This window comes from Ovis aries, chromosome 2 (genome assembly GCF_016772045.2).
Source record: "Ovis aries strain OAR_USU_Benz2616 breed Rambouillet chromosome 2, ARS-UI_Ramb_v3.0, whole genome shotgun sequence".
Lineage (NCBI taxonomy): Eukaryota > Metazoa > Chordata > Mammalia > Artiodactyla > Bovidae > Ovis > Ovis aries.
Window position 1 is genome coordinate 49,595,595 of NC_056055.1, and position 24,200 is coordinate 49,619,794.

Genomic DNA, 24,200 nt, shown 5'->3' on the forward strand with positions numbered 1-24,200 from the left:
GAAGTGGCTTTTATTCAGAGAGAAACACACTCCACAGAGTGTGGGCCATTGCAGAGTGAGTGCAGCCTCAAAATATGGAGTGGTTAGCTTTTATGGGCTGAGTAATTTCATAGGTTGGTGAGTGGGAGGATTATTCCAACTATTTTGGGGAAAGGGAGTAGATTTCTGGGGTAGGGCCACTTGCCCACTCTTTGGTCTTTAATGATTGACCTTGGAACTGTCTTGGCACCTCTGGGTGTGTCAGCTAGCTTGCTGATGTGTTAGTGAGAGTATCCTGAGGATCAGGGTCTAGTCAGGTTGACTTGTCTGCCATCTTGGACCCATTTGCTTCTAATCAGTTTATGTTGTGCCCTTGGGCTATGACATAATTTCAAAGGTTGTATCCTCCCCTCTTCCTTCCTGTTCCATAACTGTCACCCCAGGATTGAAGTCAAGATATGGGACCTATCCATCAGTTGAGTTCAGTCACTCAGTCGTGCCCGACTCTTTGCGACCCCATGAATCCCAGCATGCCAGGCCTCCCTGTCCATCACCATCTCCCAGAGTTCACTCAGACTCACGTCCATTGAGTCTGTGATGCCATCCAGCCATCTCATCCTCGGTCGTCCCCTTCTCCTCCTGCCCCCAGTCCCTCCCAGCATCAAAGTCTTTTCCAATGAGTCAACTCTTTGCAGGAGGTGGCCAAAGTACTGGAGTTTCAGCTTTAGCATCATTCCTTCCAAAGAAATCCCAGGGTTGATCTCCTTCAGAATGGACTGGTTGGATCTCCTTGCAGTCCAAGGGACTCTCAAGAGGCTTCTCCAATACCACAGTTCAAAAGCATCAATTCTTTGGCGCTCGGCCTTCTTCACAGTCCAACTCTCGCATCCATGCATGACCACAGGAAAAACCATAACCTTGACTAGACGGACCTTAGTCGGCAAAGTAATGTCTCTGCTTTTGAATATACTGTCTAGGTTGGTCATAACTTTTCTTCCAAGGAGTAAGCGTCTTAATTTCATGGCTGCAGTCACCATCTGCAGTGATTTTGGAGCCCCAAAAAATAAAATCTGACACTGTTTCCACTGTTTCCCCATCTATTTCCCATGAAGTGATGGGACCGAATGCCATGGTCTTCGTTTTCTGAATGTTGAGCTTTAAGCCAACTTTTTCACTCTCCTCTTTCACTTTCATCAAGAGGCTCTTTAGCTCCTCTTCACTTTCTGCCATAAGGATAGTGTCATCTGCATATCTGAGGTTATTGATATTTCTCCCGGCAATCTTGATTCCAGCTTGTGTTTCTTCCAGTCCAGCGTTTCTCATGATGTACTCTGCATAGAAGTTAAATAAGTAGGGTGACAATATACAGCCTTGACGTACTCCTTTTCCTATTTGGAACCAGTCTGTTGGTCCATGTCCAGTTCTAACTGTTGCTTCCTGACCTGCATACAGATTTCTCAAGAGGCAGGTCAGGTGGTCTGGTATTCCCATCTCTTTCAGAATTTTCCACAGTTTATTGTGATCCACACAGTCAAAGGCTTTGGCATAGTCAATGAAGCAGAAATAGATGTTTTTCTGGAACTCTCTTGCTTTTTCCATGATCCAGCGGATGTTGGCAATTTGATCTCTGGTTCCTCTGCCTTTTCTAAAACCAGCTTGAACATCAGGGAGTTCGTGGTTCACGTATTGCTGAAGCCTGGCTTGGAGAATTTTGAGCATTACTTTACTAGCATGTGAGATGAGTGCCATTGTGCGGTAGTTTGAGCATTCTTTGGCATTGCCTTTCTTTGGGACTGGAATGAAAACTGACCTTTTCCAGTCCTGTGGCCACTGCTGAGTTTTCCAAATTTGCTGGCATATTGAGTGCAGCACTTTCACAGCATCATCTTTCAGGATTTGAAACAGCTGTTAATTCTTCATATTGTATTAATTCTTGGTCTTTGTAGATCACCTTCAAATACAGTTATGATCATCTTTTTTCACTTTGTGAAGCTAAGAAACTTTTGATTCTAATCTCCTTCTATTAACAGTGGCTGAAGTTAAGTGTGGTGATTCATACCCTCCCAGGAGGTGTGTCTGGAGGCAGCTTGATGACCACAAGGTTGGGTTTTAAAGGAAAGAATAAAATGTAATTCCAAATATTAGATGTGGAACACAAGCTTACTAAGAGGACAATAGTAGCCTGGATAACCCAACCCCACCCCTGACATTCAAAGACCAAATCAGGTAATTTCATTCTCTCCCTGAAGCCAGGATCGGCACCATTAATGAATAATCTGCTATGCTGCTTTGTACCACACCCAGCCACCCTGCAGCTAACCCTTGTCCCGAAATGATGCAGGGCTGGGCTGGGAAGACAGGCCCTTGGGGCCAGGCAGGACAATCTCTGGGTCTTTGTGCCCTGTCTATGTCTCCATCTCTCTCAAAAGTCCCAGGGGAGCAGGAGTTGGGAAGAGCGGCGTCTAGACCAGGTAGTGGCTTCTGCTTACCCACTTCACTGCTCCTACTCCTGTGGTCTTGCTCAAGTCGCTCCCTCGGCACCAAATGAAGACAACAGGCCTCAGGAGGGTTGTAGGGGCATCGAGCAAGTTAAGAAAGAAACTCAGTGGAGACTCCTGGGTTGTCCAATGGTTAGGACTCCGTGCTCCCAATGAGGGGGGTGTGGGTTCAATCCCTGGCCGGGGGACTAAGATCTTGCATGCTGTGTGGCCAGCCAAAAACTAAAAAAAAAAAAAACCCTCAGTGGGATGTTAAACCTGGTGATGACTAATCTTTTTGCAGGGCAGGGAATTCTCAGCCCAAAGAGCCTAATCCTGTGGCATCTGGCCCGCTAAGCACCCTTGGGATAGCAGCAGCAGAAGGAGCCACCCTCTGCTTTGTGCCCCAGGGGGCTGGCCTGCTCCACCTGAGAAGGCATGCCATGGCTTTGATGTGGGCCCAGCTGGATGGGACCAGGCAGGACAGGACAAGTGACATGGGGTAGACCTGGTCCAGATCTGTGCTCTGGCCCAGCCTGTGGGCAACGGCCTCACAGTGCTAAGGACCCACTATAGTACTCATTTCCAGGCAAGTACCTGCTCGTGGGGAAAGTGAAACTCCTGCTTTCTGAATTGCTGAGCCCTGAAACTCACTCGTGAACTGATAAATACATGCACGCAGGAGCAGTGCGTGTTCTTCGGTCACTAAGTCATATCCAGCTCTTGGTGTTAGTCAGGAGGGGTAAGCTATAGTGAAAGCGAAAGTCGCTCAGTTGTGTCCAGCTCTTTTTGACCCCATGGACTATACAGTCTGTGGAATTCTCCAGGCCAGAATACTGGAGTGGGTAGCCTTTCCCTTCTCCAGGGGATCTTCCCAACCCAGGGATCGAACCCAGGTCTCCTGCATTGCAGGCGGATTCTTTCCCAGCCGAGCCACCAGGGAAGCCCAATAGCCACCAGGGGTAGGCTATGCTCAGTGACAAATAATCCCCATCTGCTGTTTCTCAGTGGTTCACTATACAAATTTAATTTTCTGTCATGCTGTGTGTCCAACATGAGTCAGTTGGCAAGAGGTACCGTGTTCACAGAGTGCCCGAGGGACTCAGGATGAGGGAATCTGCACCATCTGGAACCTGTGGACTGCTCATCCCTCCAGCCGAGGACGAGAGTTCTGGAGGGTCACAGGCAGGTGACATACCACATCTGCCCACGATCCACTGGCTAGGACTAACGTGTTCAGTCACATCCGACTCTTTGCCACCCCAAGGACTATAGCCCACCAGGCTCCTCTGGCCATGGAATTTCCCAGGCAAGAGTACTGTAGTGGGTTGCCATTCCCTTCTCCCGGGGATCTTCCTGACCCAAGGATCGAACCTGAGTTTCTTGCCTCTCCTGCGCTGGCAGACAGATTCTTTACCACTGAGCCACCTGGGAAGCCCAGGATAGGACTAACTGCAGGGCAGCTGAGATATATGGGGAGTGATGGAGTGTCTGGTCAGCATCAGGGCCATAGACGGATGCCCCTCCCTCCCCTGCTGCTGAACCTGCTGCTAAGTCACTTCAGTCGTGTCCGACTCTGTGCAACGCCATAAACGGCAGCCCACCAGACTCCGTCATCCCTTGGATTCTCCAGGCAAGAACACTGGAGGGGGTTGCCATTTCCTTCTCCAATGCATGAAAGTGAAAAGTGAAAGTGAAGTCACTCAGTCGTGTCCAACTCTTAGCAACCCCATGGACTGCAGCCTACCAGGCTCCTCCATCCAGGGGGTTTTCCAGGCAAGAGTACTGGAGTGGGTACTGCTGCTCAATACAGGGGTGTGGGCCAGGAGCTGAGCCTGCTGACTTGCTACCCCCAGCCCAGGCCCCAGGCAACTCCTCAGCTGCCACTAATTACCTGCGGGTTGCCAAAGTGGAGGCTTCGGGGCACTGGAACAGTGGCTGCATGGTGCTGGAGCAACTTTAAGGTGATACCGCAGGTTCCAGGGCAAAGGAGAAACCCCAGCAAGAAGGTAGGAGGGGCGAAATCACATTTAGAATCAAACCCCATACCTGTCAGAGACGCTCAGAGGACTCAAACAAACCTTGTGCTCACCAGGACCCAGGGACCCCACAGAGACTGAGACAAAACTGTGTTTGAGTGTCTCCTATGGAGGTACAGGTCAGCAGTAGACTGCTGCAGGGGCAGGGGCTCTGGGTGCAATAGACCTGAGTATGGTATAAGCCCTCTAGGAGGAGGTCACAATTAACCCCACCAGAGAGCCCCCAGAACTTACACAGGACTGGGAAAACAGACTCTTGGAGGACACAAACCTCGTACACACCAGGACCCAGGAGAAAGGAGCAGTGACCCCACAAGAGACTGACCCAGACTTGCCCATGAGTGTCCAGGAGTCCCTGGTGGAGGTGTGGCCTGTCGAAGGGTTGGGGGCACAGAGGACAGCAGTGCATGCATGGGACCTTTTGAAGGAGGTCGCCATTACCTCCACTATAGTTTGGCCTCAGGTCAAATAACAGGGAGGGAACACAGCCCCGCCCATCAACAGAAAATTGGATTAAAGATTTACTGAGAATGACCCCGCCCATTAGAACAAGACCCAGTTTCCCCTTGAGTCAGTCTCTCCTATCAGAAAGTTTCCATAAACCTCTTATCCTTCTCCATCAGAGGGTAGACAGAATGAAAACCACAATCACAGAAAACTAACCAATCTGATCACATGGACCACAGCCTCATCTAACTCAATGAAACTATGAGCCATGCCATGTAGGGCCACTCAAGACAGAGGGTCATGGTGAAGAGGTCTGACAAAACGTGGTCCACTGGAGAAAGGAATGGCAAACTATTTCAGTATTCTTGGCTTGAGAACCCCATGAACGGTATGAAAGGGCAAAAAGATAGGACACTGAAAGATGAACTCCCCAGGTCGGTAGGTGGCCTATATGCTACTGTAGATCAGTGGAGAAGTAACTCCAGAAAGAATGAAGAGACAGAGCCAAAACAAAAACAACACCCAGTTGTAGATGTGACTGGTGATGGAAGTAAAGTCCGATGCTGTGAAGAGCAATATTTCATCAGTTCAGTTCAGTTCATTTCAGTCCCTTAGTCATGTCCGACTCTTTGTGACCCCACGGACTGCAGCATGCCAGGCTTCCCTGTCCATCACCAACTCCCGGAGCTTGTGCAAACTCATGTCCATCAAGTTGGTGATGTCATCCAATCATCTCATCCTCTGTCATCCCCTTCTCCTCCCACCTTCAGTTTTTCCTAGCATGAGGGTCTTTTCCAATGAACCAGTTCTTCACATCAGGTGGCCAAAGTATTGGAGTTTCAGCTTCAGCATCAGTCCTTCCAATGAATATTCAGGACTGATTTCTTTTAGGACGGACTGGTTGGATCTCCTTGCAGTCCAAGAGACTTTCAAGAGTCTTCTCCAACACCACAGTTCAAAAGCATCAATTCTTCAGCACTCAGCTTTCTTTATAGTCCAACTCTCACATCCATACATGACTACTGGAAAACCCATAGCTTTGACTAGATGAACCTTTGTTGGCAAAGTAATATCTCTGCTTTTTAATATGCTATCTAGGTTGGTCATAACTTTTCTTCCAAGGAGCAAGCGTCTTTTAATTTCATGGCTGCAGTCACCATCTGCACTGATTTTGGAGACCCCCAAAATAAAATCTGTCACTGTTTCCATTGTTTCCCCATCTATTTGCCATGAACTGATGGAACCAGATGCCATGATCTTAGTTTTTTGAATGTTGAGCTTTAAGCTAACTTTTTCAGTCTCCTCTTTCACTTTCATCAAGAGGCTCTTTAGTTCCTCTTCACTTTCTGCCATAAGGGTGGTGTCATCTGCATATCTGAGGTTATTGATATTTCTCCCAGAAATCTTGATTCCAGCTTGTGCTTCTTCCAGTCCAGCGTTTCTCATGATGTACTCTGCATACAAGTTGAATAAGCAGGGGGACAATATACAGCCTTGATGTACTCCTTTTCCTATTTGGAACCAGTCTGTTGTTCTATGTCCAGTTCTAACTGTTGCTTCCTGACCTGCATACAGATTTCTCAAGAAGTAGGTCAGGTGGTCTGGTATTCCTGTCTCTTTAAGAGTTTTCCACAGCTTGTGGTGATCCACACAGTCAAAGGCTTTGGCATAGTCAATAAAGCAGAAATAGATGTTTTTCTGGAAGTCTTTCGCTTTTTCGATGAGCCAACGAATGTTGGCAATTTGATCTGTGGTTCTTCTGCCTTTTCTAAATCCAGCTTGAACATTTGGAAGTTCATCATTCATGTACTGTTGAAGCCTGGCTTGGAGAATTTTGAGCATTACTTTACTGATGTATGAGATGAGTGTAATTGTGCGGTAGTTTGAGCATTCCTTGGCATTGCCTTTCTTTGGGATTGGAATGAAAACTGACCGTTTCCAGTCCTGTGACTACTGCTGAGTTTTCCAAATTTGCTGGCATATTGAGTGCAGCACTTTCACAGCATCATCTGTTAGGATTTTAAATAACTCAACTGGAATTCCATCACCTCCACTAGCTTTGTTCATAGTGATGCTTCCTAAGGCCCACTTGACTTCGCATTCCAGGATGTCTGGTTCTAGGTGAGTGATCACACCATCATGATTATCTGGGTCATGAAGATCTTTTTTGTATAGTTCTTCTGTGTATTCTTGCCACCTCTTTTTAATATCTTCTGCTTCTGTTAGGTCTATATCATCTCTGTCCTTTATTGAGCCCATCTTTGCATGAAATGTCCCCTTGGTATCTCTGATTTTCTTGAAGAGATCTCTGTTTCTTTGCACTGATCACTAAGGAAGGTTTTCTTATCTCTCCTTGCTATTCTTTGGAACTCTGCATTCAAATGGATATATCTTTCCTTTTCTCCTTTGCTTTTCACTTCTCTTCTTTTCACAACAATCTGTAAGGCCTCCTCAGACAACCATTTTGCTTTTTTGCATTTCTTTTTCTTGGAGATGGTCTTGATCCCTGCCTCCTGTACAATGTCACGAAACTCTGTCCATAGTTCTTCAGGCACTCTATCAGATCTAATCCCTTGAATCCATTGATGCTTTTGAACTGTGGTGTTGGAGAAGACTCTTGAGAGTCCCTTGGACAGCAAGGAGATCCAACCAGTCCATCCTAAAAGAAATCAGTCCTGAATATTCATTGGAAGGACTGATGCTGAAGCTGAAACTCCAATAATTTGGCCACCTGATGTGAAGAACTGACTCATTGGAAAAGACCCTGATGCTGGGAAAAATTGAAGGTGGGAGGAGAAGGGGATGACAGAGGATGAGATGGTTGGATGGCATCACCAACTTGATGGACATGAGTTTGCACAAGCTCCAGGAGTTGGTGATGGACAGGAAAGGCTGGCATGCTGCAGTCCATGGGGTCGCAAAGAGTCAGACATGACTGAGCTACTGAACTGAACTGAAGGGAGACCATTATTTTTGCTCTTCTCTCCTAAGACAATCTATAGGACTTATTTCTCTCAGGACTCAGTGCAGAGAAGAGCCGTTTGGCTCCTTAGCAAATGGTGGCATTTGTCTTACAGGCACTGAGTAAATAAATCCCGTTTTGATTCTGTTTCCCATGTCGAATTGACAGCTAGGAAGCTCAGACACAGATCCCCCAGGCCCACCTCCTCTGTGTACAGGATCGGGCAGCCCACATTCATAGCTTTGCTCCCCCTACATTCCTAGTGATCTCTTTTTTCCTGCATTTTCCCTCTGTCCCTATTTCCTCACCATGGCTTTTTCCTTTTATTTCCTTCTATCTGTGTTCTATTTCTGTAAGGCTTCTCGAATCCTTTCTGAGATCAAATGGGCATTAATTAAGCAGTCCTTGCATTCTGTGCTGCTTCCTGTAGCTCTGGCAAATGCCACCAGGGTTTTGGGCAAAGCTCCCAAAAAGAAGGTTGAAATGTCTGAGCTTCACAGGACAGACCTGCCACCATGAGGCTGATGGGCTACCTGGTGCTGTATAAGGGGCTTGGCTCATGTGTCAGGCCCCTGATCACTGTGACCTCCTGAGGTCAACAGCCTATTTTTGTGCCTTTGGACTAAGCACAGAGAAGAGCCTCAGGGGTGACCACCCAAACTGGGCCAGAGGCAGCCCTGTCTTGACCTCTCAGTCAAACATGCCTTCCCCTGAGAAGTGCCTGGGAGCATGGGGTGGGCAAAGCACTGTGCCGGGCATTCCTGGGGCAGCCCCAGGCCTTCCGTTGAGGAACCTGCAAGCTGGTAGAGGAGCCCTGACACCAAACTCCAGTTCAGAGCAGGGAGGAGAGACAGAAGAATGAGATCTCTGCTACTCGGTTTGGCTTTGGTGGAGGCCACCTGGAAGCTGGGGGAGAGGAGAGACAAGTACAGACAACCAGGGCCTGGGAAGAGCAAGCCAAGCAGAGGGAAAGACAAGGGTGAAGGCCCAGAGGACTGAAAATGCAGGAGTAGGTACCAGGGAGACTGGGTGGTGTTCTTTATCTGGAAGGTGCCGTTTAGAAGATGAGCAAGGAAAAGGGAATCTTGGAATATGGGGTGGGACCCAAGCTGAGTTTGGCCTTGATCCTATAAAGCAGCAGTGAATGGGGAGCATCAGAGGGAGGTCGAGGTAGGGGGTAGGTGGGAGGAATACAGCCAGGCTTGCTGTGCAGAACAGTCCTCCTGGCTGCATGGGGAGAGAGGGTGGGAGGGCCCAGTGGGTCAACAAGACCAAGAGGAAGGGGTTTGAACTGAGCAGCAGCAGGGACAAGAGGAGGCCACATGGCACCGTAGATTTGGCCACTAATGAGCCCTGGGTCCTCTTACAGGCCATTCACGATATAGCCCTGCTTACCCCTCCAGCTTCTGTTCTCCTCATTCACATCATCCAGTTTACATCGATACGTGTGTTGTGTGTGTATTTATTTTTCTTTTTAGCATCTTGCCAATCTTACATGTATAACATATATAGTTCTCCAAACATTCCATGTTGGCCTCTGTTTCAGGACCTTTGCCCAGGCTGTTCCATCTGCCTAGGACACCTTTTCCCCAGCTTACCCTGGTCTAGCTTACATGGCCAATTCCTACTCATCCTTCAGATCCCAGCTCACATGTCACTTCCTCTGAGGGCAGCAAGTCCTCCCTGGCTGCCATGTACAAACCTCCATTATTACCTATGACACACTGGGTCCCAGTGGCTCAGACTCCCCTAAGGGCCTCACTCATGGGACTCTTCTCTCCTGTAAGGCTGGGCTCAGGCTTGCTTTCTCCAAACCCCCAGTGTCTGGCACAGGGCCTAGTTGCACTGTGGTGCTCAGTACATATTGAGTGAACAAATAGAAGGCTGGATGAGGAGTGAGGGAAGGTCAAGATGCCTGGATGATAATAGTGGTAGTAATTATTACTATTGAGCAAGGGATCTTAGTGTATCATCTCATTTAATTTCTTGATGCATCTGAGACAGATACTTTCTTTATCCCCATTTTATAAATAAGCAAACCAAGCCTTCAGAAATTATTTGCCCACCCAACTGGTAAGCGCAGAACTGGAATTAGAACCCCAGGCAGGCTGGCCCCAGAGGATGCAGTGTTAACCCACTTGGCTGGGCTGAGCTGGGCTGGGCTTGGAGGCTGGGCTGTCTGGTGAGGTGCTGAATAAGGAAAGGGGTGGGGTGAGTTCTCTCCAGTTTTTCTGCTTTTTTGTGTTTGCACTCGAAGGAATGAAAAGCAAACGGTTCAGAAGTACTTGTACACCCTCTCACCAGGCCCTTCCAAATAGCCACAATTCTAGCCTTTTCACCTGGATACATTCCCTAGCACGCCACTGTCCTCATAGAACTGACCACTGTTCTGCGCACACCCTCACCTTGAGAGGAGGTGAGACTCCGTGTGTCCTATTCTCAGCTGGCGAACCTCATGTCTCTTCTGTCCCACTTGTCTCTCACAGATGTCATGGAACCCCCAGTACCGGAGTTCCAAGTTCCGCCATGTCTTTGGCAAACCAGCCAGCAAGGAGAACTGCTACGACTCTGTGCCCATCACCCACAGCGTCCAAGACAATCATTTCTGCGCTGTGAACCCCCACTTCATTGCAGTCGTGACTGAGTGTACTGGTGGGGGTGCCTTCCTCGTCATCCCCTTGCACCAGGTAAGGACGCCTGCTAGGCCCAGACCCAAACAGCTCTCTGGAGGCAGCACAGGACAGAGGGGAAGTAGAAAGAGCCTCAGTTTGGATCCCACACATGGGTTCACGTCCGAGCCCTGCTGTGTGACCATAAATAAGTCATTTCACTCCTTTCCGTCTTGGTTTTTTCGCTGGAAAAGTCTGCCTCTCCTGGGATTTCAGCTTCTTGCAGTTGTTTAGGGCTCCCATGAGGAGTCCTATGTTTAGGACCCCACTGCAAAGTAATTCATTCCTGAATAACATTAAATGCATTGCCAGGCTCACTAGGCATTGGGGAAGTCTCCAAAGCCAGCTCTTCTCTCCAAGAGAGAAAAGGACCTTGAGGCGAAATCTAAGTAGGAGAGGTAAGCAGCAAGTGAACAGGAAGAATAGGCTTGTCTTGTGGCAATCGTTGACAGCAGAAGTTGGGACATATGCAGTTGCTGACATTTAACAGACTTTGATTCCCAAAATGGCAGTTTCACATAGATTAATTTAACAGCAGATCTTTTCAGGATCCTGAGTCTCTGCCTTGAGGCAGCATCTCCGAAGGGACTGGAGGGGCTTGGTAGTGCCTCTGGTTTGTGGCAGAGGCAGGTAGAAAGTTTCTCCAGAGAAAAGTATCTCAGTGTGAACAGGACTCCCGCAGATTAAGACTAGGGAAGTTCATAAACAGAGCTACCAAGCATGTAAGCCCCCCTGAGTAAGCATCAGCTGAAGAAACCAACAACAGACTTAGAGCCCTAAAGGCCTTTAGAAGTTAAAACCGCACACAAAACAGATTCACAGATCAGGTTTTCTGATCCCAATGCAATTAAGTTAGAAGTCTATAACAAGAGAGAAATTTTAAATTCTCATTCATTTAGAAGTTTAAAAACACCTTTCTAGGGACTTCCCTTGTGGTCCATGGGTTAAGACTCCATGTTTCTGCTGCAGGGGGCACAGGTTCAATCACTGGTCAGGGAACTAAGATTCCACATGCCGATCAGCCTGGCCAAAAAAATAATAATAATAATAAATAAAAATACCTTTCTAAATAACTTCTAGATCCAAGAAGAAATCAAAATGGAAATTTAAAAATACTTGCACATGAATGAAAATGAAATATATCACTAAAATTATGGGGATGCAGGGAAGTGGTGCTTCAAGGGAAATTTGCAGCACTAATGCTTATGTGGGGCTTCCCAGGTAGTTCAGTGGTAAAGAATCTGCCTGCCAGTGCAGGAGTCGCAGGAGACGTGGGCTTGATCCCTGAGTTGGGAAGTTCCCCAGGAGGAGGAAATGGCAATCCACTCCAGTATTCTTGCCTGGAGAATCCCACGGACAGAGGAGCCTGGCGGGCTATAGTCCTTGGGGTCGCAAAGAGTCAGACACGACTAAAGTAACTGAGCACGCACACACACAGAATTCAGGACCCATTCATGATCAAAATAAAAATTCTTTGCAAACTAGGAAAAGGGATCCTCACTAACATAGGAAGCAGAATTTTTAAAAATATATTTATTTTCTGCTGTGCTGGGTTGCCGTGCAGGGGCTTTTCTCTAGTCGCGGTGCTCGGACTTCTCATTGCAGTGGCTTCTCTTGCTGCAGAGCACGGGCTCCAAGGCGCACAGGCTCAGTGGTTGTGGTGCAGGGGCTTAGTTGCTCTGCAGCATGTGGGATCTTCCCAGACCAGGGATCGAACCCACATCTCCTGCACTGGCAGGTGGATTCTCTACCGCTAAGCCACTAGGGAAGTAGCGCCACAGCCTCTCCTGTCCCACCCCACCTGGCTCCTGTCTGCTAGGAAACAGACTTTTTTAAACTTTTTGTTTTGAAAGACTCTCAACCCTACAGAAAAGTTGCAAAAATAGTTGAATAAATGATTATCCTTCACCAAGATTCACTGGTTGTTAAGATTCTGCCAAATTTACCTTTTGTCTGTTTTTACATATCTTTCACAATGTGTGTATAAAAAAATTTTATCTCTGGTCAAGTCTAACCCAGGATCATGCATTATATTTAGTTGTCACTTTACTCATTAGACTACATAGTCTACTTCAGTTCATAATATTGACATTTTATTTTATTTTATTTTTTTTTATTTTTTTAAATTTTAAAATCTTTAATTCTTACATGCATTCCCAAACATGGACCCCCCTCCCACCTCCCTCCCCATAACATCTTTCTGGGTCATCCCCATGCACCAGCCCCAAGCATGCTGCATCCTGCGTCAGACATAGACTGGCGATTCAATTCACATGATAGTATACATGTTAGAATGTCATTCTCCCAAATCATCCCACCCTCTCCCTCTCCCTCTGAGTCCAAAAGTCCGTTATACACATCTGTGTCTCTTTCCCTGTCTTGCATACAGGGTCGTCATTGCCATCTAATATTGACATTTTAAAGCTGTAAAGCCCAGCTGTTTTGAAGGATGTTGCTAAAATTGAATTTGACCCATTGCTTTCTTGTGATTAGATTCATGTTGTATGTTTTTGGCAAGAATATTAAATAAGTGATGTTGTATCCTCAGTTCATTATGTCGTATGACATATGAGGTCAGTTTGTCCCATTATTGCTGATATTGGTGGTATTTAATCTCTTTGTTAATATGGTGCAAACATCACTTATGAAAAAGAAACATCCCTTTAGGGAATTCCCTGGCTGTCCAGTGGTTAGGACTCTGAGCTCTCACTACCGTGGCCCAGGTTTGACCCATGGTCAGGGAACTAACACCCCCACCCCCCAAGAAAAGAATATAAAAGGTGCTGGCCTGCACAGTAAGACTAAAAAAATAAGTTAAAGGTATATGGATTGAAAAGGAAGAGATAAAACCATATTATTTACTGATGTGATTGTCCACATAGAAAACCAGAAGAACTAGAGTCAAATTACTAGGAAAAATAATCAGTGTTTGGAAGGTGACTGGATGAAAAATCAGAATCCAAGTCAATTGCATTTTTACATAACAAGAGTGCTTAGAAAATGTAAATATTTCCAGTAGAATGAAAAGAGTAAATACCCAGGAATTAATAAGCAAAACTGAATAGGATAAAATTACAGAGCATCATTGACAGGCTAATAATGAAGATGACCTAAGTAAATGGAAATGTGTGCCATGTTCAGTCACTTTTTCCCCCTCCTCCAAATGTCCAGAGCATTCTCCTTTTCATCATATATTCCATAGTACATTGCTTTCTTAGGATACCATGCCCTGAGTGCTTTGAATCAGAGTCACTTGTGTTCTTCTGGTAGTACTTCTTAATGTACTTGCAATGTGGGAGGAGTTGGGGAGAACCAGTACTTTGCTTACCCACATATCACGTGGGCAGACACAGTTGATACTTATAAATTTTCATTGATTGAACAAATCTGTTCTCTGTTCCTATACATTTGCTTTTGAAGACTATCACACAAATGGAACCATACAGTGTGTAGCCTTTCGGGCTTAACTTTTTTCATTCAGTGAATTCTCTGGAGATCCATCCAGGTTGTTATCTGTATCAATTGCTTATTCTTTTTTATTGCCGAGTAGTATTCTGTGGTGTGGCTGCACAGTTTGTTGAACCCTTGGCTGTTGAAGGGCATCTGGCCTGTTTCCAGTTTGGAGCTGTTAGGAATGAAACTGCTATAAACATTTGTGTACAGTTTTCTGTGTGCACATAAGTAAATTCCATTTTTCTGGGATAAATGCCTAGGAGTGCAATCTCTGGATCATAAAGTAGTTACATGTTCCATTTTATAGGAAACTGCCAAGCTATTTTCACAAATAGTTTTATAGCATAAGTAAAGTATTACATGGAACATAACTTCTAAAAAGTCCTTTGCTGTTTATCTGAAATTCAAATTTTACCAGGTATCCTCTTTTTATTTGTTAAATCTGGTGTCTCTACTCCCAGGTGATGCCAATGCTGCTGTTTTTCAGCAGCTAGGCTCTATTCTAGTTTTTTTTTTTTATCATTACAAAAAGAATTTTCAAACACAAAGGTAGGTGAAAACAATATCGTGACCTCTTCACACCCAGATTCAAGAATTTTGAAGACTTTGCCATGCTTGCTTCATCCATCCCTTTTTTTTTCCTGAAATATTTTAAAGCAAAGCCCAGACTGTTTGTCATTTTACCCCCACAGAGTTCAGTTTGCAATTCTATAAAATAATAACATTTTCTGTTATTGGCATAACAGAATGTGACATAACAAATGTGTTTATTCTGACATAACCACAATGCCAGGATCACAGCAATTTCCTATTATGTGAAAAAGCCCTTGATTGCCTCATGAATGCCTCTTTGCTCCTGGTTTGTTTGAATCAGCATCGAGAAGGTCCACACGTTGCATCTGGTTGACATTTTCTTAAGTAACCACATCCAGTGTGACGAAGCAGGAGGGAGAGGCGGAGAGAGGAAAAGGACCCTTGCTGGTCCCATGGTGCAGTGCTTACCTGGGCAGACAGGCCTGCAGGCCCTTTTCCATGTGGTCAGCAGGGCCAGGGCTTATGCTGCACCTTTATTAGACCATTTTATGGGAGGTATTGCCCCGTTATATGGATAAGGATGCCGAGGCTCAGGGAGCTGACTGTCTGAAGGACCCTGAGCAGGACGGGTGTGGGCCCAGACCTGGACATGGTCTTGGGGCCCCACTCTCATTCAGCCGACCTGCACTTCTGAGTTTCGGCTCTGGCTGACATCGGTTCCTTGTCAGTTACCAGGGTGTAAGTCCCATCCAGGCACAGAGAATGTCAGTAAAGGAAGGAAGGAAGGGACAAGCTAGCAAATTCTTTATTTTAGCGCAGGATTGGAAGATTCCTGGCTCTACCACCGTGTATGGGATTTATTCTCAGAAGGGCCAGGCTGCCCCATGTGGTGTCAGGTGTCCCAGAGGGAGTGACTCCACAGTCCCTTTCTCTTCCACCCTGTGACCCAGGGTGAACCCACTGCAGGGTGGCGCTGGCAGCCTAGGCAACCAAGAGCTGCACTCAGGGAACAAAGGCTCAGTGGGGAGGTCTGGGGACACGCCCGCCCTGAGCCTGGGGGACATGCCAGGTTGGGCTTTGGACCCTGGCACCAGGCCTATGGCAGACCCACCTGATCAGGTGGGAGGTGGACTTTGCTGTGAGGTGTGGAGGTCGGGAGGAATGCCAGCAAGAACAGGCAGAGCTCTGGGGTCAAGCCCTGCAGCATCGCTGGGAGTAGACCAAGCCAGAGGAGAGCATGGGCTTGGGGGGCCAAAGGGACGCATGGTGAACAGGTGCCTGGGAGCAGGGGGAGGGGAGCACTTCACTGCTGTGCTCTTGGAGGCCAGCCAGACCCTGCCTAAGCCTGTGTCATGCCACATCACTCCTAGGACCCACCCCCTCTCCCATTGCCTGCACACAAAGTCCTGCCTTTCTCACCAGAACTCTTCATCCACATCCCAGCTGACGCTGTAAACCTCAGAGCCCTCCACAGCATACACCTGTTCCCTCCATACTCAGGTTCCCCTTCTAGAAATGTAGAGATGCAGGGTGTGTGCTAGACTGTTTTACTGTTTTTCTTTGGGGGAGAAAGTCTCTTCCAGTTCTAAGGGTCTCTTCAGCCTGGAAGGGAGCTGGCCTGGGACCAGGGAGATGGCGTGGGGTGGAGGTGTAAGAAGTATTTGCTCACAGTTTGTAATAAGGTCTGAAAGTGAAATAAGCCACCTAGCGGGGACATGGGCTCCCCACCTCTGGAGGTGACCAAGCTAGGTTACCAGATAGCCTCCGCTGTTCACCACTTACAGCCCTGGGTGTGGGGTTCTACAGTGGACCTTCCCCAGGCTCATCTGTGCATGTGAGAGGAGGGCTGATGAATGATGCATTCCCTAAATCCTCCTGGGAACATGATTTGCATTTTAGCGGCACGTGTATTTGCAAGATTAGGGGACACTCCTGTCTTTTCCCTGCTCAGCTATTTCCTCTGGGCAGCCCTCTGGCTAAGTCTCACCGACTCTAGTTAGGACATGTCTCATCTGTCCACTCGTCCATCTCTCCATTTGCATCTAGCTCTATGCAAGGTGACCTGTCCCCTCTTGTCTGGACTTCTCTACCTTCCTACCCATCAGTCTACCTTTTTGCCTGCTTGCTTTAGGATCTCTCTACTTGAAACCTATCTGTGTATGGCCCAACCCTTCTGGCTTGCAATGCCTCCCCTTCATCCTAGTCTGGTCAAAGTCTTTCTTTAAGGCCCAATTCAAAGGCATCCTCCTCCAGGAAACCTTCTTTGATTGATCCCCCAGGGCATTTCTTCTGCCTCTGAGCCCTGAGTACACTATATCCTGCCTCCTCCACAGGTTGGCATCTCCTGAAGGGCACAGATCATGAGTAATCCATCTTCTGCTGCCACTTGCATGGGACATAAGATCTGGCACATAGGAGGTCCTCATTGAAAGGCCTGCATGACGCTGATGATAACTATAGTGTGGGGATAGCAAGAGACAGACCATGAGTGAGAGAAAGCATTCCCAGTTCTCACGGCTCTGCCGTGGTTGAAGTGGCTCTGATTATAAACCCTTGCTATCCCCAGCTTCTACGTTCTCAATGGGGATTCTTGCACTGCTTCCTGGGGTGGCTGGAATGGTTAAATAACTAAATAATTGAGCAGAGCCCCTAGCACAGGGCCTGGCACATAAATGACTCCTGAAATTATGGTTCCTAAAGAAAAATACTTGCAAACATGTTCCTTATAGATGTAATAATGTGCTTGAGTGCATTCACTGAGGACACCTTGGCCTCGCTAAGTACATCCTGGCCCCTGCAAAGTACTGAGCAACAATAAAGCTGGGTAATTGTGATTAGTTCTGATGAACTTATATTAGTGAATATCCTGAAAGCTCACCATGTACCAGGTAGAGTCTTTTTTTTTTTTTTCATTTGGTCGTGCCACACAGCTTGTGGGATCTTAGTTTCCCGACCAGGAAACGAACCCAGGCCTTGGCCATGAAAGCTCTGAGTCCTAACCACTGGACCACCAGGGAATTCCCGAGACAGAGTCTTAAGCACTGTATGTGTATGAACTCATTTAATCCTCATGTCCACCCTGAGATTCTACTACTGTTGCCATTTTGTAGATGAGGAAACTGACCGAGAGGCAGGTTCCCTGTGAGCCCTAAGGTCACGACAGTAACCCCACAGCCTCTCCTGTCCCACCCCACCGGGCTCCTGCCTTCTGGGTCCTACAGTCCCGTCCACTCCATCTGCCCCAGGACAGCCGCTCCTCAGAGACTTGGAGGTGCTGTCTCTCCAGGCTGAGCAGCTCCCTGGCGTCTAGGAGGAGGACGGGTGTGTCTCCTCTGGTTTAGAGTCTGTGCTGTGTGCACTAAGTCACTTCAGTCGTGTCCGACTCTTTGCAACCCTATGGACCATAGCCCTCCAGGGTCCTCTGTCCATGGGGGTTCTCTAGGCAAGAATACTGGAGTGGGTTGCCATGCCCTCCTCCAGGGGATCTTCCTGAGGAATTGAACCCAATCTCTTACATCTCCTGCATTGGCAGGTAGGTTCTTTACCCCTAGCACCACCTGGGAAGCCCCCATTTAGAGCACCACCACCACCCCCCCCACACACACACACACACACATCCATAAATCAGAGTCCTGTCCTTGGCTGACTGCTGGCCTAATGGGCTGAAAGGCAGCAGTGGCCTCTGGATTATAAATATCCCTGTCTTGACAGGGCTTTTAGCAGCCCGGTCAATAGCCTATCAGACTGGCTAATTTCTATTAATGTGGGTCCTCCCACAGAAACCCTCTTAGGCACAGGGCCTACCAGCCTCTGGGGACCACCTGCCATCCTTTGTTCATTAAGAAGTAAGAGAAGCTGTGTGGGGATGGGGCCTCTGCTCTTGGAGGCCTGGGAGGATTGCCCACCAGAGCCAGGCCTGGCTCTCAGGTACCTCTGAGTCTGAAGCTCACAGAGCTGGAGGCTGGAGTCTGAATGGGGCTCCTGGGCACATTGCTTCCAGTCAGCCAAGGCCAGGGACAATCAGCTCTCTAGAGAAACCTTCTTAGGGCAGAACCTGGGGCTTGGCCCTGGGCCAGAGTGCAGAGATCAAGACCTTGAAAGCACCTGGGTACGCCACAGCCAAAGACAGTGCTGCTGACTGCTTCGGCCCTTTGGCCCAGGAAATGATCCAAGAGAAGGGAAAGGCTGTGTGCAGGAAGGGGGTCAGGACACTGACTCAGACAGGGCTGGTGCTCCCTCAGACCACAGTGAAGTATGCCACAGGCTCACCCTGGGCTCCAGCCCAACTCTGCCCTTCACCTTCCCCATGACCCTGGGCAAGTTCTTCCGCCAGTCTGGGGGGTGAGGGGTGAGGGTGGTCAGTGATCCATTAGTAATGCCTGCCACCGGTGCAGGCTAGTTGAGCTTTGCTGTGTTTTTTACCATTCCTGATCGCAGAGCCCCTCAGGCTCTGCAGCTTTATCAGAAATTTTTAGCTAATCCTGCAAGGACCCGATCTTTTCAGAAAGTCTTGTCTTAAATACCTTTTTTAAAAAATATTTATTTTTAATTGAAGGATAATTGCTTTACAGTGTTGTGTTGGCTTCTGCCATATATCAGCATGAATCAGCCATAGGTATTCATGTCCCCTCCCTCTTGAACCTCCCTCTTAAATACATTTTTTATTGCAAAATTTTACACAGTTTTTATAGTTTAGAAAAAAAATTTTTTTAAGATACAGAGGATGATTTTTTTAAAGCCACACCCAGTTAACTCACCGTGTAGAGATAACCATGAATAACATTTTGATGCATTTCCTTCCAGTCTTTTTTCCCTCAACTTTAGGCTGTCCCTGGCTGTCCAATGGTTAGGACTCTGTGTTTCCAATGCAGGGGATGTGGGTTCCATCCCTAGTCAGGGAGGAACTAAGATCCCTCATGCCAAGAGGCACAACCAAAAACTTTTATAAAATATATATATATATATATGTATATATACACATATGTAGATGTTTGTGTATGTTGGCAACCCACTCCAGTACTCTTGCCTGGAGAATCCCATGGACAGAGGAGCCTGGCAGGCTACAGTGCCTAGGGTCACAAAGAATTGGACACGGCTGAAGCAACTTAGCACGCATGCACGTGTGTGTGCACACAAATGTACGTAAAATAAAAGCTCTTCTTTGAGCACTTACTATAGGAGATCACTGTTGGGCTTTTCAGCTACAGTACGTCATTTCACCCTCATCGCCCTGCAAGGGAGAGATTATCAGTCATATTTTAGGACAGTAGAGAATGGCCTGGTGGCTGGAGCGATGGTCCCATGGAGACCTGAGCTGGGCCTGTGGGTGCGGTGATCTCTTTGCAGGGCCCTCACTCCAGGTGCTGCCTTGCTGCCCTCTGCCCGGGGGCCCGTTTTCCTCATCCTTGAAGAAGGCTAAACCATCTGAAAGAAACTGATCTTTTGTTCGCCTCCTCACACAGCACTGTCAAATGACACATCCAAAGTCTTTATTTTGTCTCTCTGTCTCTGAATGTCTGTTGCTGTTTAGTCACTCAGCGATGTCCACTTCTTTGCAGCCCCATGGACTGCAGCATGCCAGGCTCCTCTCTTTTTTACTCTCTCCCAGAGTTTGCTCAGATTAACGTCCACTGAGTTGGTGATGCTATCCAACCATCTCATCCTCTGCCACCTTTCTCCTATTGCCTTCAATCTTTCCCAGCCTCAGGGTCTTTTCCAATGTATGTGAAAGTACTTTTTTATTTTCTAAACGCTTTGATGATTAGTTCAGTTCAGTTCAGTCGCTCAGTCGTGTCCGACTCTTTGTGACCCCATGAATCGCAGCACGCCAGGCCTCCCTGTCCATCACCAACTCCCAAAGTTCACCCAAACTCACGTCCATCGAGTCGGTGATGCCATCCAGCCATCTCATCCTCTGTCGTCCCCTTCTCCTCCTGCCCCCAATCCCTCCCAGCATCAGAGTCTTTTCCAATGAGTCAACTCTTCGCATGAGGTGGCCAAAGTACTGGAGTTTCAGCTTTAGCATCATTCCTTCCCAAGAACACCCAGGAGTCTCCTTTAGAATGGACTGGTTGGATCTCCTTGCAGTCCAAGGGACTCTCAAGAGTCTTCTCCAACGCCACAGTTCAAAATCATCAATTCTTCGGCACTCAGCTTTCTTCACAGTCCAACTCTCACATCCATACATGATCACTGGAAAAACCATAGCCTTGACTAGACGGACCTTTGTTGGCAAAGTAATGTCTCTGCTTTTCAATTATCCCTAAATACTAGTATGTTTCCTAAAAATAAGAATTTTTTCTTACGTACCCATTTCTTTACGTACATTGTCAAATTCACTCAGCTGAGCTTTACAGTACTTTTATCTACCATTCACACCCCAATTTGTCAAATAATGTGCTTTATAGGGTTCCCCCTCCTGGAAGGGATCCAGTCTAGGGAGAGATGTCTAAGACCCTTTCCCAAGGAATGAGATCAGAATTGGGCAGAGGATTTCTGAAGGGGAGCCTGGGACCATGGCCTGTTTTCAGAGCTAAGATGCATGAACCAGAGGCTCAGGTGTCTGTCTCCTAGTTTGCCAGAGGTAATGGGATGTCCTATGGCTGTAGTCATGGCAGCTGCCCTCTCTGTAGCCCTAGGAGGCAAGGCCATAGAGCGTCCCTGGTGTTTGCTTGCTCTCCCTTGGGCATGGTCTCAGGACATTCCACAAGAGTGCAGGGGGCTCTGCAGAGTTGGGCAGGTGAGGGAAGAAGAGCCTGTGGGTGTTCCCTGAGTTCACTCTGTCCTTGAAAATACGGTTTTAAATATCCCTGAGACTATTAGTTATGTGAGGTCAAGTACTGCGTCTCATGTTCACCCAGCACTTTGCATTGGGCTTGTCCTCCAGGCTCCTTGAAATGGTCTGCCAGATGGTTGAGTGTCAGCCAGTTTTCTTCTCCCGTCTCCTTCACTTAGATATAAGGGTGGAGCCTGCCGGTGGGTGGGCTCTAGAACCTGAGGCTGGGGAGTGGATGTGGGCGGTGTCTGCATTGGCAGGCAGAGGGCGTTCTGGGCCCTGTACTGCCAGGGCCATGCAGTGTGATGTGTAAAATCAGTGTGTTGGTCCCTGCCAGCTGCCAGCTTCTATGCTTGAATTGGTGTAGTTTTCTTATGACCCAGGAGTTCTCAGCTGCAGGGCTGTGAAACTTGTATGTCCTCCCAGCCCCTAGATAGGAATTCTCAGCAGGAAAGAGGGGAAGGGAGGAAATGCCCTTTCCTTTTTCTTTTTTGATTTATTTATTTTCGGCTGTGCGGGGCCTTCTTTGCTGCGCAGGCTGTTCTGCGGTGAATGGGGGCTACTCTCTAGTTGCGGTACGCAGGCGTCTCCTTGTGGTGGCTTCTCTGGCTGCGGAGCACAGGCTCTAAGGGTGCACAGGCTTCAGTAGCTGGAGCTCCCTGGCCCTAGCGCACCGGCTCAGTAGTTGCCGTGCACGGGCTCAGTTGCTCCATGGCATGTGGGATCTTCCTGGATCAGGGATTGAACCTGTGTCTCCTCCACTGGCAGGTGGATTCTTATCCATTGTGTCCCAGGAAAAACCCACCCTTTCTTTTTAATTGAAGTATAACTCACATGCTTTCCCTGTGGCTCAGCTGGTAAAGAATCCACCTGCAATCTGGGAGATCTGGGTTCCATCCCTGGGTTGGGAAGATCCAAGGGTACCCACTCCAGTATTCTGGCCTAGAGAACTCCATGGACTGTATAGTCCAGGGGTCACAAAGAGTTGGACATGACTGAGCGACTTTCACTTTTATAACTCACATACTGTAAAATTCACCATTTAAGTGTGTAATTCAGTGGGTTTTAGATATTCACATGTTGGGTAACCATCACCACTAATTTGAAAGTAACTTCATCACCCCCAGAAACCGCATACCCCTTAGCAGTCACTCCCCATGCCCCTCTCCCCTCAGCCCTAGGCAACCACTAGTCTGCTTTCAGTCTCTATGGATGTAACTATTTTGGATTTTTGTTGTTGTTGCCACACCTAGAAGCTTCTGGGATCTTAGTTCCCCAACTTGAGACATGCCCAGGCCCCCAGCAGTGAAAGCACAGAGTCCTGCCCACTGGACAGCCAGGGAATTACCCCTGTCCTGGACTTCTCACATGCATCAGTCAGGGTTCAGAATTCTAGGTACCAGGGGGTGTGCTCCTTTGCTCAAGCAGCAGAACCACATCTGGTAGATCATCTAAGCAGATCATGCAGTATGTGGCTTTTTATGTCTGGTGTGTTTCAGCTAGCACGATGTTTTCAGTGTTTACCCACGCTGTAGCATGCGTCCGTACTTCCTTCCCCTTTTTGAACGTGTTTCATTTTATGAATATACTGGGGCTTCCTGGGTGGCTCAGCGATAAAAGAATCTGCCTGCAATGCAGGAGACATGGGTTCTTATCCCTGGGTCGGGAAGATCCCCTGGAGGAGGAAATGGCAACGCACTCCCATGGACAGAGGAGCCTGGTGGGCTATAGTCCACGGGGTTGGAAAGAGTTGGACATGACTTCGTTCCCTTTTTGGAAAATATTGCATTGTATGAATACACTATGTATGAATATGGTTTTAGATATCCATTTATGGACATTTGGGTTGTTTCCACCTTTTGGCTATTTTGAGTAATGCTGCTGTGAACATTGGTGTACCATTTTTTTGCAGACCTATGTTTTTATTTCTCTCGGGGCTGTACCTAGGAGTAGAATTATGGGGTCATACAGTAACTCTGTCTAACCTTTTGAGGAGCTGCCAGCCTGTTTTCCTCCGTGGCTGCACCATTTCTGCATTCCTGCTAGCAGTATATGAAGAGAAACGTCCTTTTATTAAACACCTAGCATGTGCTAGACACTTGAGCTAGACCCTCCCCATACCTCACCTCCTATGACCCTCACTTGAACTCTCTGAAATATCTATTACTGCCTCCATTTTCCTGAGGCTCCGCGAGGTGTCGAGACTCCCCCAGGATCCCACAGGGATTAGTGGTAAGTCCTGGATTCACTACTAGCTCTGCCCTCTACGTCTTCCTGTCCACTCAGTGACTGCTGGCTGCCTGAGTGACCCTCCTCCAGATGCTAAAGTGGAATTGGCTGCATCCTCTCCTCAACCTCCCTGGGTACTGTTTTACAGACAGGAAAGTTGGACCCCCACTACCCGAAGGTCTGCGGGCACAGAGGGAATGTCTTAGATGTCAAATGGAACCCTTTCAATGACTTTGAGATCGCCTCCTGTTCTGAAGATGCCACGGTGAGTGCCCCTTTCCCGAGAGGAGTGGGGCTGGGGTGGAGGGAGACAGAATGGAATCTGGACGCAGCTCTGACGCTCCTGACTTCTCCATGCTTGACAAGGTGAGGTCACTGTGTGAGGAGGGCATGAGTTAGATAGACATTCTGGGCTCCTTGGAACTTGGGGTGCCACCCCTCCTCTCTATGGGCTTCGGTCTCCCCATCTATAAAATGGGCCTAATAGCTCCCAACCATCCAATGTGGATAGGTGTCATTTCCTGATGGGAATGCACATCTTCCGGGGAAACTATAAAATGCTGTGAAGGGGGAAAAAATGCTGTGAAGGGCATTTTTACTGTGGCTTGAAAATATTATGCCATATAATCTCATAGA

At 47.7% G+C, this 24,200-nt stretch overlaps 1 protein-coding gene across 4 annotated transcripts in view; it reads left to right on the forward strand.

The window, feature by feature from the left end:
• The window catches only part of CORO2A (coronin 2A), a 65,884-nt gene that overhangs the window by 29,359 nt on the left and 12,325 nt on the right, over positions 1-24,200 (forward strand). For all 4 annotated transcript variants that reach the window (XM_042243212.2, XM_012120491.4, XM_042243211.1 and 1 more), the window contains exons 2-3: positions 10,391-10,591; positions 23,713-23,829. In XM_042243212.2, coding sequence (XP_042099146.1) covers positions 10,391-10,591; positions 23,713-23,829 — 318 coding nt within the window. The remainder of the gene's footprint in view (positions 1-10,390; positions 10,592-23,712; positions 23,830-24,200) is intronic.